The sequence below is a fragment of the Melanaphis sacchari genome, unplaced genomic scaffold, assembly GCF_002803265.2.
Source record: "Melanaphis sacchari strain LSU unplaced genomic scaffold, SCAv2.0 Contig113_pilon_pilon, whole genome shotgun sequence".
NCBI lineage: Eukaryota > Metazoa > Arthropoda > Insecta > Hemiptera > Aphididae > Melanaphis > Melanaphis sacchari.
Window position 1 is genome coordinate 166,398 of NW_020270439.1, and position 14,806 is coordinate 181,203.

Sequence of the window (14,806 nt, forward strand, 5' to 3'; positions counted from 1 at the left end):
ATCATAATAATTATATTTGTGTAGTTTAATAACACTTATTACGTAACTGATAAAAACAAAGGATATATTTTTTGACTATACATTTCATATACTGATTAATTTTTATTTATTTTTTTTGTACCGATCACACAAAAAAATACAATTTTTAAGTAAAAATATATTTTGCTGTTGATGGTTTTATAATATTTTTCGTAAATAATATGCAATACTAAACATTATGTAAAGTCATTCATAAGCTGTCATGAAAATTGTAAATTTGGTCAAGAGTAAATAAAATGTTTAATAAACATTAAAGTAATTTATAGTTTCGAATGTTAATTTATTATATTTAATGTTATGTATAACTATACAGGATTTAAATTATTTAATAAATGTGATTAACTCTATGTTTAGTTGGATTTTATAAAACAGTGTTATTTTGTATTTTTGTTCATAATATGAAATTTTAGTGATCTATTGAAGTCATTATTTTGCATTATTTTTTGATATTTATAATATATGAATATGGTATATTCAAATAATGTGTGATTAATATGATTATTGTAAGCAATTACGTGGTATATTAAAACATTATAAATCAACATTGTGGAAAATTATTTTTAAGAACACACTAAATAAGAAAATACAAGTGATTTGACTTATTTAATAGATTTCTTCACATAGAAATTAAAAAAACTACATTTGTTTAACAATGTTATATACAGATATCGTTGAGACTCTAAAGCGGTTTAAGTATCCGACATTCGGCATCAGTTTTTAACTTGAACTTTAGTCGATAGGTGTTGCGCCGTTACCGATCCCACAATGATTCGGTGGTTGTCGGCATCGACTCGTATGTTATGTTGTACACAGCCACACAGGAGCGTAGTGGGTTACCCAAAATATATATCTCATTATGTTTGTTTTTTAAACCGATAAAGAATATTGTACAATAATCCAAATAATATTAATAATTATAATTTTAATAATGGACCTAGTACAAGACATTATGGGAATAGTTATCAATATACTAATATAATAATAATAATAATAATAATAATAATAAAACGTACAATAATATAAGAAAATATAGAAAAATGGTGTACAAAAAATAAAGAAGACGACCACCTGGTTTAGCCAAGCTCGTCCGATGATGACACGGAGTCCCCTCGCAGTTGAATGATTGCAGGCAAACAAGTGCAGTCGGGATTGGACACTTCGAAAACAAAGCACAAAATTGGTTACAGATTTACTAATTCATTCCCCATGAAAAGGACTTTTGTCATTGGTGTACATGTAGTAAGCTCCCATAGTAAAAGGACTAAAAACGATAACAGTTAATGATAAAAAAATACACTTACATAAAAATATTAACTTAAAGGGAATATACAAATTTTAATTATAATACATTTTTTTTTTTGACTTTTCTATTTATGATTAAAAGAACATTATTCATTAAAATATTTTGAAACTACGCTTGTAATAAATAAAATATAAATTAACATCATAAAGAATGTTTGCAGGAATCCCCTCCCTAGAAGTACGGTGGAGAGAACAAACCCACAAATTAGCAGCAAGAATATCTAGATCCCCCCAAAATCAAATTCATCACCCTAAACATATATTCAATCACACATACATAAAATATGACCTCGAAAATATAATCCCATATGAAAAACCCCTATTCCCCCCATGGCAGTTCAGCATGAATATTAACATTGACCTACATCAATTCCCTAAAAACTCAACCTGTCCTCACATTTTCAAGAATTCATTCAGAGACCTTTGCTCACGCGCCCACCCACAAACTCATATATATACAGATGCCTCCATCATCGAAGGGCGAGTCGGGATGGCTATCATATGCGATGAAACTACAATACAATGGAAACTCTCAGACAAATGTTCGATATATACAGCAGAAACCCTGGCGATCCTCAAGGCTATCGAGTTCACCATTTCTGAAATAAATGATAGCAATATTACAATATTCAGTGACTCCCTCTCCGCTCTTACCAGCCTCCAAAATCTGTATTCCCCGTCTGATATCGTCAGAAAAATCCAAAATACCCACTTTATAGCAAAACAACAGGACAAAAACATCACATACTCTTGGATCCCTGGCCACTGTAACATAGACGGCAACGAACTAGCAGATACAGCCGCCAAACTCGCTCACTCATCCCCAAATTCTCTCTCTTTACCCATTTTCTCCCTCAATGACATAAAGAGGGCCATCGAAAAGGATACATTACTTCACTGTCAAAAGGAATGGAATGAAATGTCAACTAAGCTTAATGAAATCAAGAGATCCAGCCTACCGTATCCTTCCCAAGATAACATCTCAAGAAAACAAGAGACCTCTATAAACCGTCTCAGAATTGGTCACACCCACCTTACACACTCTCACCTAATGAAGAAGGAAGACCCCCCAGTTTGCACATGTTGCGGAACACTCCTTACTGTGAAACATATCCTAGCCGAATGCAAAGTATACGACAAAGAAAGAAGGCTATACCAAATATCCAACCACCTCGCCGAAGCACTCAACCCTGACCCCAACAATATACACAAGATCATACAATTTCTCAAACAAACGAATCTTATAAACAAACTGTAAATTGTAAATAATACTAATCACTCAAACTCTCTCCTAATTAATACTACCTTGTCTTGTTTTAAATACTAAATTACTTTGTATACCTTTTAAATATTAATGTAATATGTAAATATACTTAAGATAATAATGTACTGTTACATCCAATGGCCATAGACGCCGCGGATAGTTGTTTAATAAAAAAAAAAAAAAAAAAAAATGTTTGTTTTAAATATTGGTTATTGTTATGTGTATCACACATTGGTATATGTTAAATGCTTTTTACACTTAACAGATTTACGGATAACAAATTAAAGTAAATTAAACGAGCGTGGATAATAGAACAATCATAAATAATAAAAACTATAAAATTGTATCAATATATTTCATCAATTTACCTTGGCTTTGCGCTATGTCCCATAGGTATTCTAAGAAATATGGGGTCATCACAGCGATGTAACGCATAAAATTCCCACGAACCGCAGTATACCGCAATAAAAGAATTATTATGTATCACGGAGTCTCTATAATATTCATATGCTCTTTGCTGGCTGCATTTCTGTAATTCTAATTTAATAAAATATGTTAGCACAATGGATGATTAATTGGTAAGTTACCCAGCTTTATGCCTTTATTTAATGTCAATCAATCATGATTTCCTTGATAATATCTTCTATCATTATTATTCTTTAAGAAAAAGCTAATAGACGTTACTTTGCTTATATAAAAAAAATATAAAATTAGTGTTCTATTGTATTTATTCATTTTATTTAAATTTCCAATACCTTAGGATTCGAGTAGAAAATCGCTTTAATAATAAAGTTATCTACCTGATTTTAAATCGTGGAAATTATTTTAATATATTGTTTAACACGACCAAAATACTACATATGTTATTGATATTTGCTTTGATATATATTATGTAATAAAACAATTCATGCCAATTAACTTGCATCAAATTTTCAGATTTACAAGTTCCTTACCTAAAGATGGAAGTAAGGAATCATAACATCCCGGTTGACTAACTTCTCCGGAATTGGGATAAAAGTCAGTGTGACCTAAATTATTCATGTCACCAAATTTTCCTCCTGAAGTGTGAATAACGTCGACAAATTTGGCATAATCTATGTTGAATGCTGTTACATTCATGTCTTTGTTATTTCTTAGAATCTTAATTGGATCTAATCCTATTGAATATTACATTGTATTAAATTTAAAAATACACATCATAAATTGACATTAATATGATAAATTATCAATTACATATCGCTAGTCTAATATTTATTATAAACTTATGAATTAAATCTAGGTACAACTGTTATCATTTTATGTCAACGGTGTCAATCATTATAAGTTATAACAATCATGAATTGTAAATTTTATACATAAAATTCAAGTACCATCCGAAATTGAATAAGTAATTATTTTTTAAGCATTTTCTAATCAAATTTGTAAATCTCTAAATTAAAACTTCATGAGAAACACTAAGAATTTTAAAAATACTCAATGAGCCAATGAGGTAAATAGACTACAATTACAATATACCAGCTGTAACTCCTGGCTTGTGACCTATTTATATAATATATATTGGAGGAAACTTCGAATGAAAAATAAGTAGAAAATGGAGTTAATGATTGGTTAATGTGACAAAAAAAATTTATATTCTTTTTATTATTAAATATATTTGTTAAAATTTAAATTTTTGTCGAGACATTTATTATATTTAAACAGAAAAAACACAATTAAAAACAAAAAAAATAAATAGTTTTAAAAATTCCCAACTTTTAAACTAAGAACACTCATGTTAAAGAAATAAAAAGGTTTTACCTTCATGATTATGTAGTTTACAGAATACGAGACTTGAAACCTTGGCACCCTACTTAAAAACCTGAATCTGCTAATGCATGTATGTTACTTTAATGTTTCTACATTTAATGTGCTCACCAGTAAGTCTGCCGAATTTCCACATTCCAAAACGATAAGCACATCTTCCTACAACGTGGGCTCCGAGATTATAGCCAATTAAATGTATATCCGCTGGTAAAATTCCCGTTAGATTAACCACATTTTCCAAAAATACGGCAACCCCAGTACCAACGGTTAGGGCCAAGGCCGCAGAATATGCATATTCAGAATTACTTGCAAAACTACTCCAATCCACTGTGATTATATTGTACCCTCCAAGGCCGATGTATGCTAATAATTTGGTATTGAATTAAATATTATTTTTGAGATCAACTTTGTACAACAAGATGTATTAATTAATAATAAGAATAATATTAGTTGTTTTGTTTTACCATCGTTGATTTCATATACACCATAGATAGCATTCTCCGATCCATGCCATCCGTGAACAGTAACTTTTAACGGTAAACCTTTCATCCAATAGTTAACTATAGCAGATACATTATTCAAATCCATTTGTATTCTTTTATCATGTCCGAGTTTTCTATTTAATCATAAAAATAAAATAAAATAAAATAAATTGTTATAGAAATACTGTTACGGACCCTGTAATATTGCTGACAATTATGTATATTACAGGCCCCATAATAAAATTTAATACTTTATTGTAAGACTTATTTATTCACGGATCATATAATAATATCGATAGTTTACAACACATTTATTCACATAGAGTGGCGACACAACGATCTGTGTAGCGAATGACACCGACAATGAAAGACCAGGGCTGATGGTGTGAGCATTGTATTATTTAATTAAGCAATTAAAACACGACTACATGCTACGTACATCTCAGTAAACATCTCTGCTGTGAGTAGTCAAGGGCTATCACTTATTAGAACACTGATCACGAATCGATGGTGCAAGTATCATCGTGAGTGACCACCTCAACCGCCGACTCTCATTGTGTGAAGATAATTTATAAGGGCAAGGCGAGCCAGATCTCATCAGACGGTTAGAGATAACCAATATGCTTAGAGGTAGGTCGTAACACAACTCACACTCTTGTCTTAGTAATAATTTCAGAGTGAGGTCGTAACACTGCTCACCAAACTTTAGTGTATTAAATAAAGATTTACTATATAATTAATATATCAGATTTATCGTTTCCACGAGGACATATGAATCAATATTATTCAACGAGACGCAATAATACTATATTATATTCATAATATATGTTATAAAATCGCAAATCATAATATATGTATGGTTCTAAAAATTTATTGAAATTGAACTTAAATACAATTACATTTTATTTACTATAATAAATAAAATCAATACTGAAAGGCTGTTGAAACATTAATTGTGATACTTATGAATTAAAAAATTATAATCTATACGTAGACAACTTACCGTAGTACATAACACTGTATACACACATTCATTATTAATTCAATACAAGACATGGTTATCATGTTTTTATTATCATCATTCTATTATAAAATTTTTAAAAAATATAAAAATATAATTCAAAATGATTGGTTGTTTGACCTTTGGACTAATAATGTTACGTACTCATTGAGATAGAAAAACTGCAAGCCGTCTTTATCCATTGTTTGTATTAATGTAAGATCTTCTTCTTTAGTAGAGTCAGGATTAGTCAAAAAATCCCAAACGCTTAGATTCGTTACTGAATGTATATAAGCTAAAATTCAAGAAAAAATTCATTGAAATTCAACTGCATATAAATATTAAAGAAAATGTATGTGCGATTTGATCTCTAGAATTATCCATCAAACAAGTATAGATATCTAATTAAATAATTAAAATAATATGTTATGTTAAATGTCATACGAACCCATACAAAGCACGAGTATTGTAAGGAATATGCTCATTTTAAATTCACTCGTAAATGCACAATATTGGCCAAACTAATATAATAAAAAACAAACTCGATTTGCAGAAGAGTGATTTGTATGTGTTATTAATTTTATTACTTTTTTACTTAAAAAACGTAATTTTTTAACGTGTTTGTATATGTATGAGTTTAAATATATATCACTAACCAGATACTTTCAATAATTTTGTTGACAAACGCGTTAAAACACAAAAAATAATAACATATGTGTTATTTAACTGATTTTTTTATAGTATTTTTGGTATAAATTAATTAGACTTGCATTGTTGAATATACACCTATTGCCTAACTATTATTTTAATAAATTATATATGATTATTAACTACGATATTTATGTAAAATATTTTATTTTTTTTGAACCAAGTACACAATATATTACAAATGTTAAATAAATATACATTTTGTTGTCGGATAAGCCGCAATTTCTGATATATTAATAATGGTGAAATATTATATCATACCCAAATAACACGGTAATATTACAATTATATATGCCTACATTAAATGACAACATCGGAGAAGTTGAAAAAATTTATGAAGATATAAAAGAACTTTTTATACTAACAAAACAAATGGATAATCTCATTATAATAGGTGACTTTAATTTAGTTATTGGAGGAGGATTAGATGGAAGAGAAGTTGGAAATTATGGATTAAGGAAAAGGAACGACAGAGGTGGCCGACTATTGGAGTTTTGCAGACAACATGAGTTGGTTATCTTTAACACTTTAATCAACAAATATAAAAGAAAACAATACACCTGGATGATGACTGGAAATCTTGGAAAATACCAAATAGATTTTATACTGCTCAGGAATGGTCAAAAATAGATTCAAAAATCAAGTCAGTTCGTGCAAAGTATATCTAGGTGTAGACATTAACAGTGACATTAATCTTTTAATGATGAAATGTGACCTAAAATTCAAGAAAATAAAAAGCCAAATAAGAAATACCACAAATTTAATGGATCTTAGAAAAACTAAAAGTACCAAAAATAGCAGGAAAAATATCAAAATAAATATGATGAACCAATCAAATGTCAAAACACTCTCAACCTTGAAATTAATGAAATTTCTACAAAGAATTGTTGAAATGAGAATTCATTACCTTAGCAGCAGAAAACTTCTTAGAAAGAAAAAACCAAGACCCCATACAAATTTGGATAACTGAAGAAATAATTAACGACATACAAAAAAGAAGTGCGCTTAAAAATAAAAATGACCTAGATAGTATAAGAAAATATAGAGCACTGAAAAATAAGATAAATAGAGAAGCGAGACGTGTAAAAGAACAACGGATTTCATTGTGGTGCAAGTATTAGAGACCATGATGAAGAATAACATGCAGGATAAATCTTAATATAAAATAATAAAAACATATTTCGGAGTCAAAAAAACAATACGTGCATACATCAATGACAAAGATGGAAATATACTAATTGAAGAGGAAAAAATAGCTAACCGATGGGAAGAATATGTAGAAACTCTATATGAAGATAATAAATCCGAGTCATTGATCTAAATGCAAACAAATGGAAACCCACAGGAAAACATGACGACTACAAATATTTTAAGATTAAATTCGAATATGCATTAAAAATTATAAAAGCAAATAAAGAACCGGGACCAGATAATGTAAACACAGAGTTACTGCAATACGCCGGCACAAAAACAAAAGAAGAACTATTCAAATTAATACATGATAAATACAACACAGAGACTGTTCCAAAGACTTTTACAAAAGAACACTAGTATTATTACCGAAAAAAAGCAGGGGCAGATCCGCAGATCAATGCAATAACTTCAGAACCTTAAGCCTACTATCACATGCTTCTAAACTCCTAACAATAATTATAAGTAAAAGAATCGGAAACAGAATTGAAGAACAGCTAGATTACGATCATTATGGTTTTCGAAAAAAAACAAAGGTACCAGAGAAGCAATACTAAGCTTAAGAATAATATTAGAAAAACAAATAGATAGGCAAAAGTAAACCTTTATTACTTTTGTAGATTTAGAAAAAGCTTTCGATAATGTCAATTGAAAATAACTATTTAACATAATGGAAAATGTTGGAATAGATATTAAAGATAGAAACATTATACATGCAATATATAAAAATCAAGAGGCAGAAATTAAAATCTACTCCACATCAAAGGCTGCTAGTATAAAAAAAAGAGTAAGACAAGGATATCCACTGTCACCATCTTTATTTAATGTCTACGTTGAACAAGCGATAAGAGATATAAAACAAAAGCTAAAAAAACAAATGATAAGAATAGTAATAGGAGGTATAATATCAATGATACGATTTGCAGTCTTGCAAATGATCTATTTATTTTTATTTTAATCGAACGTTTCCCGCCTAATGGATATAAATTAAAAGATTTTTTTAAATAAAATATATTATTAAATATTATTTTTATTTTTTCGACTTTAAATTTTTTCTAATAGTTATAGTCTATTATTAATACATGATATTAAACCGAGTAAAAGATATTTAAACAAACTAGAGAAGTTGTTATAAATTATATGTTAATATTTTTATTTTTTTTTGTAATAATCCTTTATTTATAAAAAAATCTCTTATTTCAGAATAAAATGTCTATGACTACTAAAAATATATATCATGAATCATGTTTACAATATTATATACGCAATTATGGAACTGGCGATGAGGATAAAATTACTATAATAAAAGAAATTAAAAATGAGAATGTAATTAATTAAATAGAAAAATGAAAATCAATTAATCGTGATATTAAAAAAATGTTTAGAAAAAAATGTTCTAACCTAATGTGGATAGAAGAATTAAAAAAAGAAACAACACATTTTTGATGAATGTAGTTTCCACAATTAATTGATATACAAAGCCAATATATACATAAGGGATGCAATAGGTGACATGATATCTCAATATTCAGAATATTTAAGCTGGGAAGATTATCAAATGTAAACTATTATTATATACGTGTTCAATAAAATCGAACTGAATGATATTATTCATTATGTGTACGTATGCAAGGATACTATGTATTTATTTTTTTACTTTCCATTGAGTTTTTAAAATGTTAGTCAAATATGTTGCTTTTTGGTTCTCAAAACATTTAAAGTTACCACATGATCACGTTAAGATTAATGTAGTCATAAAAATAAATGCTATTAAGTGTTGAAATTGACCGTTTTAATCCTGCTGGAAAATGATTTAAAACCATTTACACATAAACCACAAAAACAGACGATTACGGTAAAATGAAGTTAATTGCTATATGTTTTAGATGCAACTTAAATCAACTAAAAATAAATTCTAAAAGGCAGTCACGTTTGTGATCCAGATAAACCACACGCCGGCGTGTACCGGAGTAGATGTACTGGAGGTGTGGTATTACAATTAAAATTGCAAACTATGGAGACAAAAAAAAAAATAAAATAAAATAAAATATTGAAAAAACAAATTAAAATAAAATATATAAAATAAAAAATAAATAAATAAATATATATATATATATATATATATTTACTTTTTTTTAAATATATTTATATTTTAATAAATTATTAAAAAATAATATTAAAAATGGAGTTTATTTTTTGCATTACGTTACAACAATAAGTCACAATTTATTGAATTCTAAAATAAACAAATGAATTAATTATCACTCTTTGTATTAATTTCCAGAAGATTTTGTTTAAAAAATAATTCTATTCCTTGTTGTAGTGTTATCAACGTCCCTCGTTCCGTGCCGTTGTTAATAAAATATGCGTTATAGACAAGTACGCTGGAGAAAGAATTGGAAAAACTATCAAATAAAAAAAAAGTTTTAACTGCTTTGTAATATATTAATGTATGAATATGTATAGAAACCTAGCTATAAAGCATTTATAGAAAATAAAAACAATATGTGCGTTAAGGCTAATAGATTCCTATATAGGTCCACGCACATTAAGAACGTGTATATTATTACGACTAACGTTATAAACATTTTTACAACATCTAAAAACGAACAGTACCCATACACCTACCCATATTTTTATTATGTGATGCGTTTAATAAATGTGTCAGAATAAAAAGCAATCAAACTGTTGAAATGAACAAGCATTTTTTTTTTTTAAACGTTTTCTATTTTCTAAACAATTATAATGTTATACGCGCAGTAATAATCTTGGTGAATAACGTTTTACGGTAATACTTAATGATTTTTGTATTTTAATTTTTTATAAGAGGCGTATTTTCTGCACAAGGTTTAACTATAGTAACAATACTTATCTTTCTCGATAATTTTTTAATTTTTAATCATTGTTTCGTGCCGTTAAAGCAACGCTGTAACGAATAATTCTTAAGATTAGCAGTGTTTGATGTGAAGTCCACACGATCTGATAACGGCCATTAACTGTATGCAGTTATGTATAATAATAATAATAATAGTATATTATTGTTCGTCTTTCGTGTATTTGAATTAAGTTTATTAGACAATAATTTGTGATATCGTCTGCAACGTTCAATTGTCGTACAATATAGTATGTTTTATGATATTACGACGGAACGTTGTTAATAAATCTGTTGTAATTGTCTCTCATACACGATTTCTCGCTCAATTGCTCACATCTGTTTCATGAAATCCAACGACGAAGTCAACCGAATATTACACATTGACGAGTCTAGTGCAAGATGATTGAATTAATATGATGCTGCTTTTAAGAATTTTTATACTAAGTGTGTGTACCTAATCTAACCACCGTCGTCGAAATGACACACGAAACCATATGTAATAATATTAGTATGAAAATTATTATTTTTATATTATTATAATGGAAAATAAAAAAATTGTAAAAATAAATTGATTATTGCTAGTACACGGTACGAATGCTTAAGTAGTCATCTCAATAAATAGTATCTTTAATAATTATTATCCGTAATTCTGGTGGGAAAAAGTTTATAAAAAAAAAAAAAAATGATTATATACCTACGATAAAACTACCTCATTCTAATTTCTAATAAAATATGACGTAGTACATTATACACTATGTAGTATGTACGTATATACTCGCAGAGAATATATTATATCGGTCAATTTTACCAAACACTTAATTTTTTTACCGACGCTTTTAAATTTTTAATGCATACGGTGACTATATCTGATGTACACGCTGCATTAGACCATTATATTATATATCGCCGATTTGAATCGCATTTACGACCTATGATTATTATATATTGGAGAATTACGTTTTACCACCTATAAAATTATCCGTAAATAAAGATGATCCATCATAGTAAAGATAATGGAGAATGTGCAATCTCACTGAGTCTTTCTTATTTTTCTAGTAGTTTTTTATTTTATAATATAATATATTATAAAATATAATATTGTTCATTAAATCATTTAAAATACAATATTTTTAAAATCATATTAAGAAGTCTGCGTACATTTTACCGGTTAAAATACCAATCATTTTCTCGGTAATTACAATATTATACAAATTATATATTCATCAGATTGGCTTAGGTACCACAAATACCTGCATAGAAAAGAAGATTACATAAAACTAAATAAAATTCGGTAATGCGATGACAACAACAATTATTTTATTTTTTCTATATTGTATGCAAAGCTTCTGGTGTAATAATATATAGTTGGGTAAATATATATTATTTACATGTGGTCGCGATGACTACAAAAATGAATTTTACAATATGATAATATTTACTTTACACTTTTTCAGAGACACGCTAAAAACATCTGTAAATAAGACTAAAGATACACACAAATGGTAAAATGGGTTATGTATTATAGTGCACACTATATCAGTAGGTATCATTATCATAATTATTTATATAAAATAATTTAATTTTTAGAAAGATGGATTTTTTTTTTTTTTTTTTTTTAATTGGATGAATAAAAACTATAAACTGTAGTGGGATGTTAGATATGTATATGTATCCACTTCCAACTAGATCCACTTATGCATAATTTTGTGTGTACCAATGATATTACATAATGTTTTAAATTAAAACAATTTGTGATTGATGGGAAGAAAGATACTTTTAAGTTTTAACACATACGCCGGATACGGATGTCAATTTTAAGTGTATTAAAATTTAGAAGTGTTTAATATTTTAAGTATATACTATATTTTGATAACAACAAAATGATCGACATTGTTGAGTTGGTTTAATTCACTCACCCCTCGCTCACAGGGCAACCGGTCCGTTAAGACTTAATAACAGGTTGCAGGATAAATTAGATAAATTTATTAGGTCACCTCGCTCAATAATATTATATGGCTAAAAATACTGTCTAATTTATAATATAATATAAACATTATTATGTATAAGACCACGATCAGATATAGCTACGTCATAATAATTATATGCTCAACACGTGTATTATCATATAGGTAGATACCTAAATTATAATAGGACGACCATATACATATTATAACGTATTTTTTTTTTATTCTTTCACGAAAACGTAACTTGCTAATTTAATTTCATACACGAATATAGAATATTCCTCATATACGACGTACAAAACGTGTATGGTGTAGGTACCTATAGTACTGTATGTAGGTACACCATTATAATTTAATAAATTAAATTATATTTTAATTAACATCAAACAGAGAAATAACATTAACTATTACTATGTTGATTAGAAGTAGTCGTATAGTGTCGTTATAGTAATTTAATACATAAAGAAATCTCGAGGGAGACGCTTGCCTTTGCGTCCAGTGTACTTTCATGGATTATTGAATGATTGGGAAAACGGAAACTGTACTTCACCATCGTTGTCTATAATTGTTTACAATTCATGTGATAATATAAATTTTATATTATTAAGAATCAGTATTTATGGTCACACACACAGTCGAAAATGTATTCTTTCACTTCGATGATGGATTGATAAAAAAATCTGAAGAATAATGTTCATTATCATAATTACGTATTTAAGTTGCAACCGTGGTTAAGGATATAGGAAATATAGGTAAGTTATAAGGTACTTTATAATACGCATGTGCTTTTAATCGTACTAAATTTTTACACTTTTTTACAATATAAAGTAAATAACACGAGTTCTGAATAATTACGAATATTATTAGTATTTAAGCTCGAGACGAAATTCAGAATAATAGTTTTATTGTTTCAGGTAATCAAGTGGTTATCTTTTATTAATATTATGTGATAATTTGTGCTTTTATTTTCAAATACTTTTGTCTATTCTTATATAGCATACAATGTTTTAGACCGCTCTTATTTTACGTATTATCATACTTTTTTTTACTTTATTCTAATTAAAAATCTCATGTTTTCGCGGCTTCTTTTATACTTAGATAGTATACATTTTTTTTTTTTTTTTTATATATTACATTTATACTGAATTATATTATTTCAAACTAAATACAAAATACACAAAACGGCTAATTACTATAATGAGTAAACGAACATTTACTTTATGTAATAATTATCTAATAAATGTAAGTCTAATGTATGTTTGTCTATATAATATCGAAATTATACGCATTTAATTACTTTAAATCATTTTATATTTAGGTATATGATATTATATTGTTATAATAGAATAACTTCAATTAAACTTTATAATCGTTTAAACAAATTATAGTTTATTAGCGAAGTATAGATATTATATTATATTAATAATGAACACTAACATACAACCAATATTTATAAATACTCAAATAATATACTAAACCACTAGACTACTAATCGATACAGTGCACATGTAATATAAACCTAGCTTAATGGATGTTTTGTTTATAATGATAGAATAAGATATCTTCTATTTTATAAACAATATACTCGTGTATTGTAAAAGAATAAATAATCATTCAATTTAGATGTTAATGTCTTAGACCTTAGTCATGAAAAATACAATATTTAACAGGGAAATTCCATTACAATAATTGTGTGAAATACTTACAGGTGTATACTTTAGAATAAGAATACTCTAATTAAAATATTCCAAAATTGTAAAAAAAAAAAATGCACCGTGCTCATAACTTTGAGCAGTTGGAAACTCATGATCAAGTATCAACACACCTGTAATGTAATTTTATTCCCATGTCATACAATAATCGTATTCGATGTTGATATTTATATAATATAAACCATTAAACGTTTGATTCATTAATCATGGGAAACCGAAAAATGGAAATTAGTGTAATTATTCATAATTAAGTTCTTTGTCAGACGCTCTCTACAACAAACTGTATTATTTATCTTTCCGCGTTCACACGAGGATTCTACACAACTCAAGCACTAAACCAAACCTATTATGAATATGGCACGATTTTGTCCGTTTGCTGTGAACATTTCGAGATTATTAAAAAGAAACAATTAAGATTTTAAACGGTATTCAAAAAGTGGAAAGTATCAGCGCGTAATGTAAATAA

At 27.7% G+C, this 14,806-nt stretch overlaps 1 protein-coding gene across 1 annotated transcript; it reads right to left on the reverse strand.

The window, feature by feature from the left end:
• Positions 1–935: 935 nt before the first annotated feature.
• Positions 936–6,461, reverse strand: LOC112603905 (pancreatic triacylglycerol lipase-like). Its single transcript, XM_025352718.1, has 7 exons — positions 6,339–6,461; positions 6,056–6,185; positions 4,873–5,024; positions 4,520–4,771; positions 3,559–3,762; positions 2,974–3,142; positions 936–1,300 (listed from the first exon to the last, which is right to left on the reverse strand). Exons 1-7 carry the CDS (start codon positions 6,373–6,375, stop codon positions 1,237–1,239), a joined length of 1,008 nt encoding a protein of 335 aa, XP_025208503.1. The 5' UTR covers positions 6,376–6,461; the 3' UTR covers positions 936–1,236.
• Positions 6,462–14,806: the final 8,345 nt, after the last annotated feature.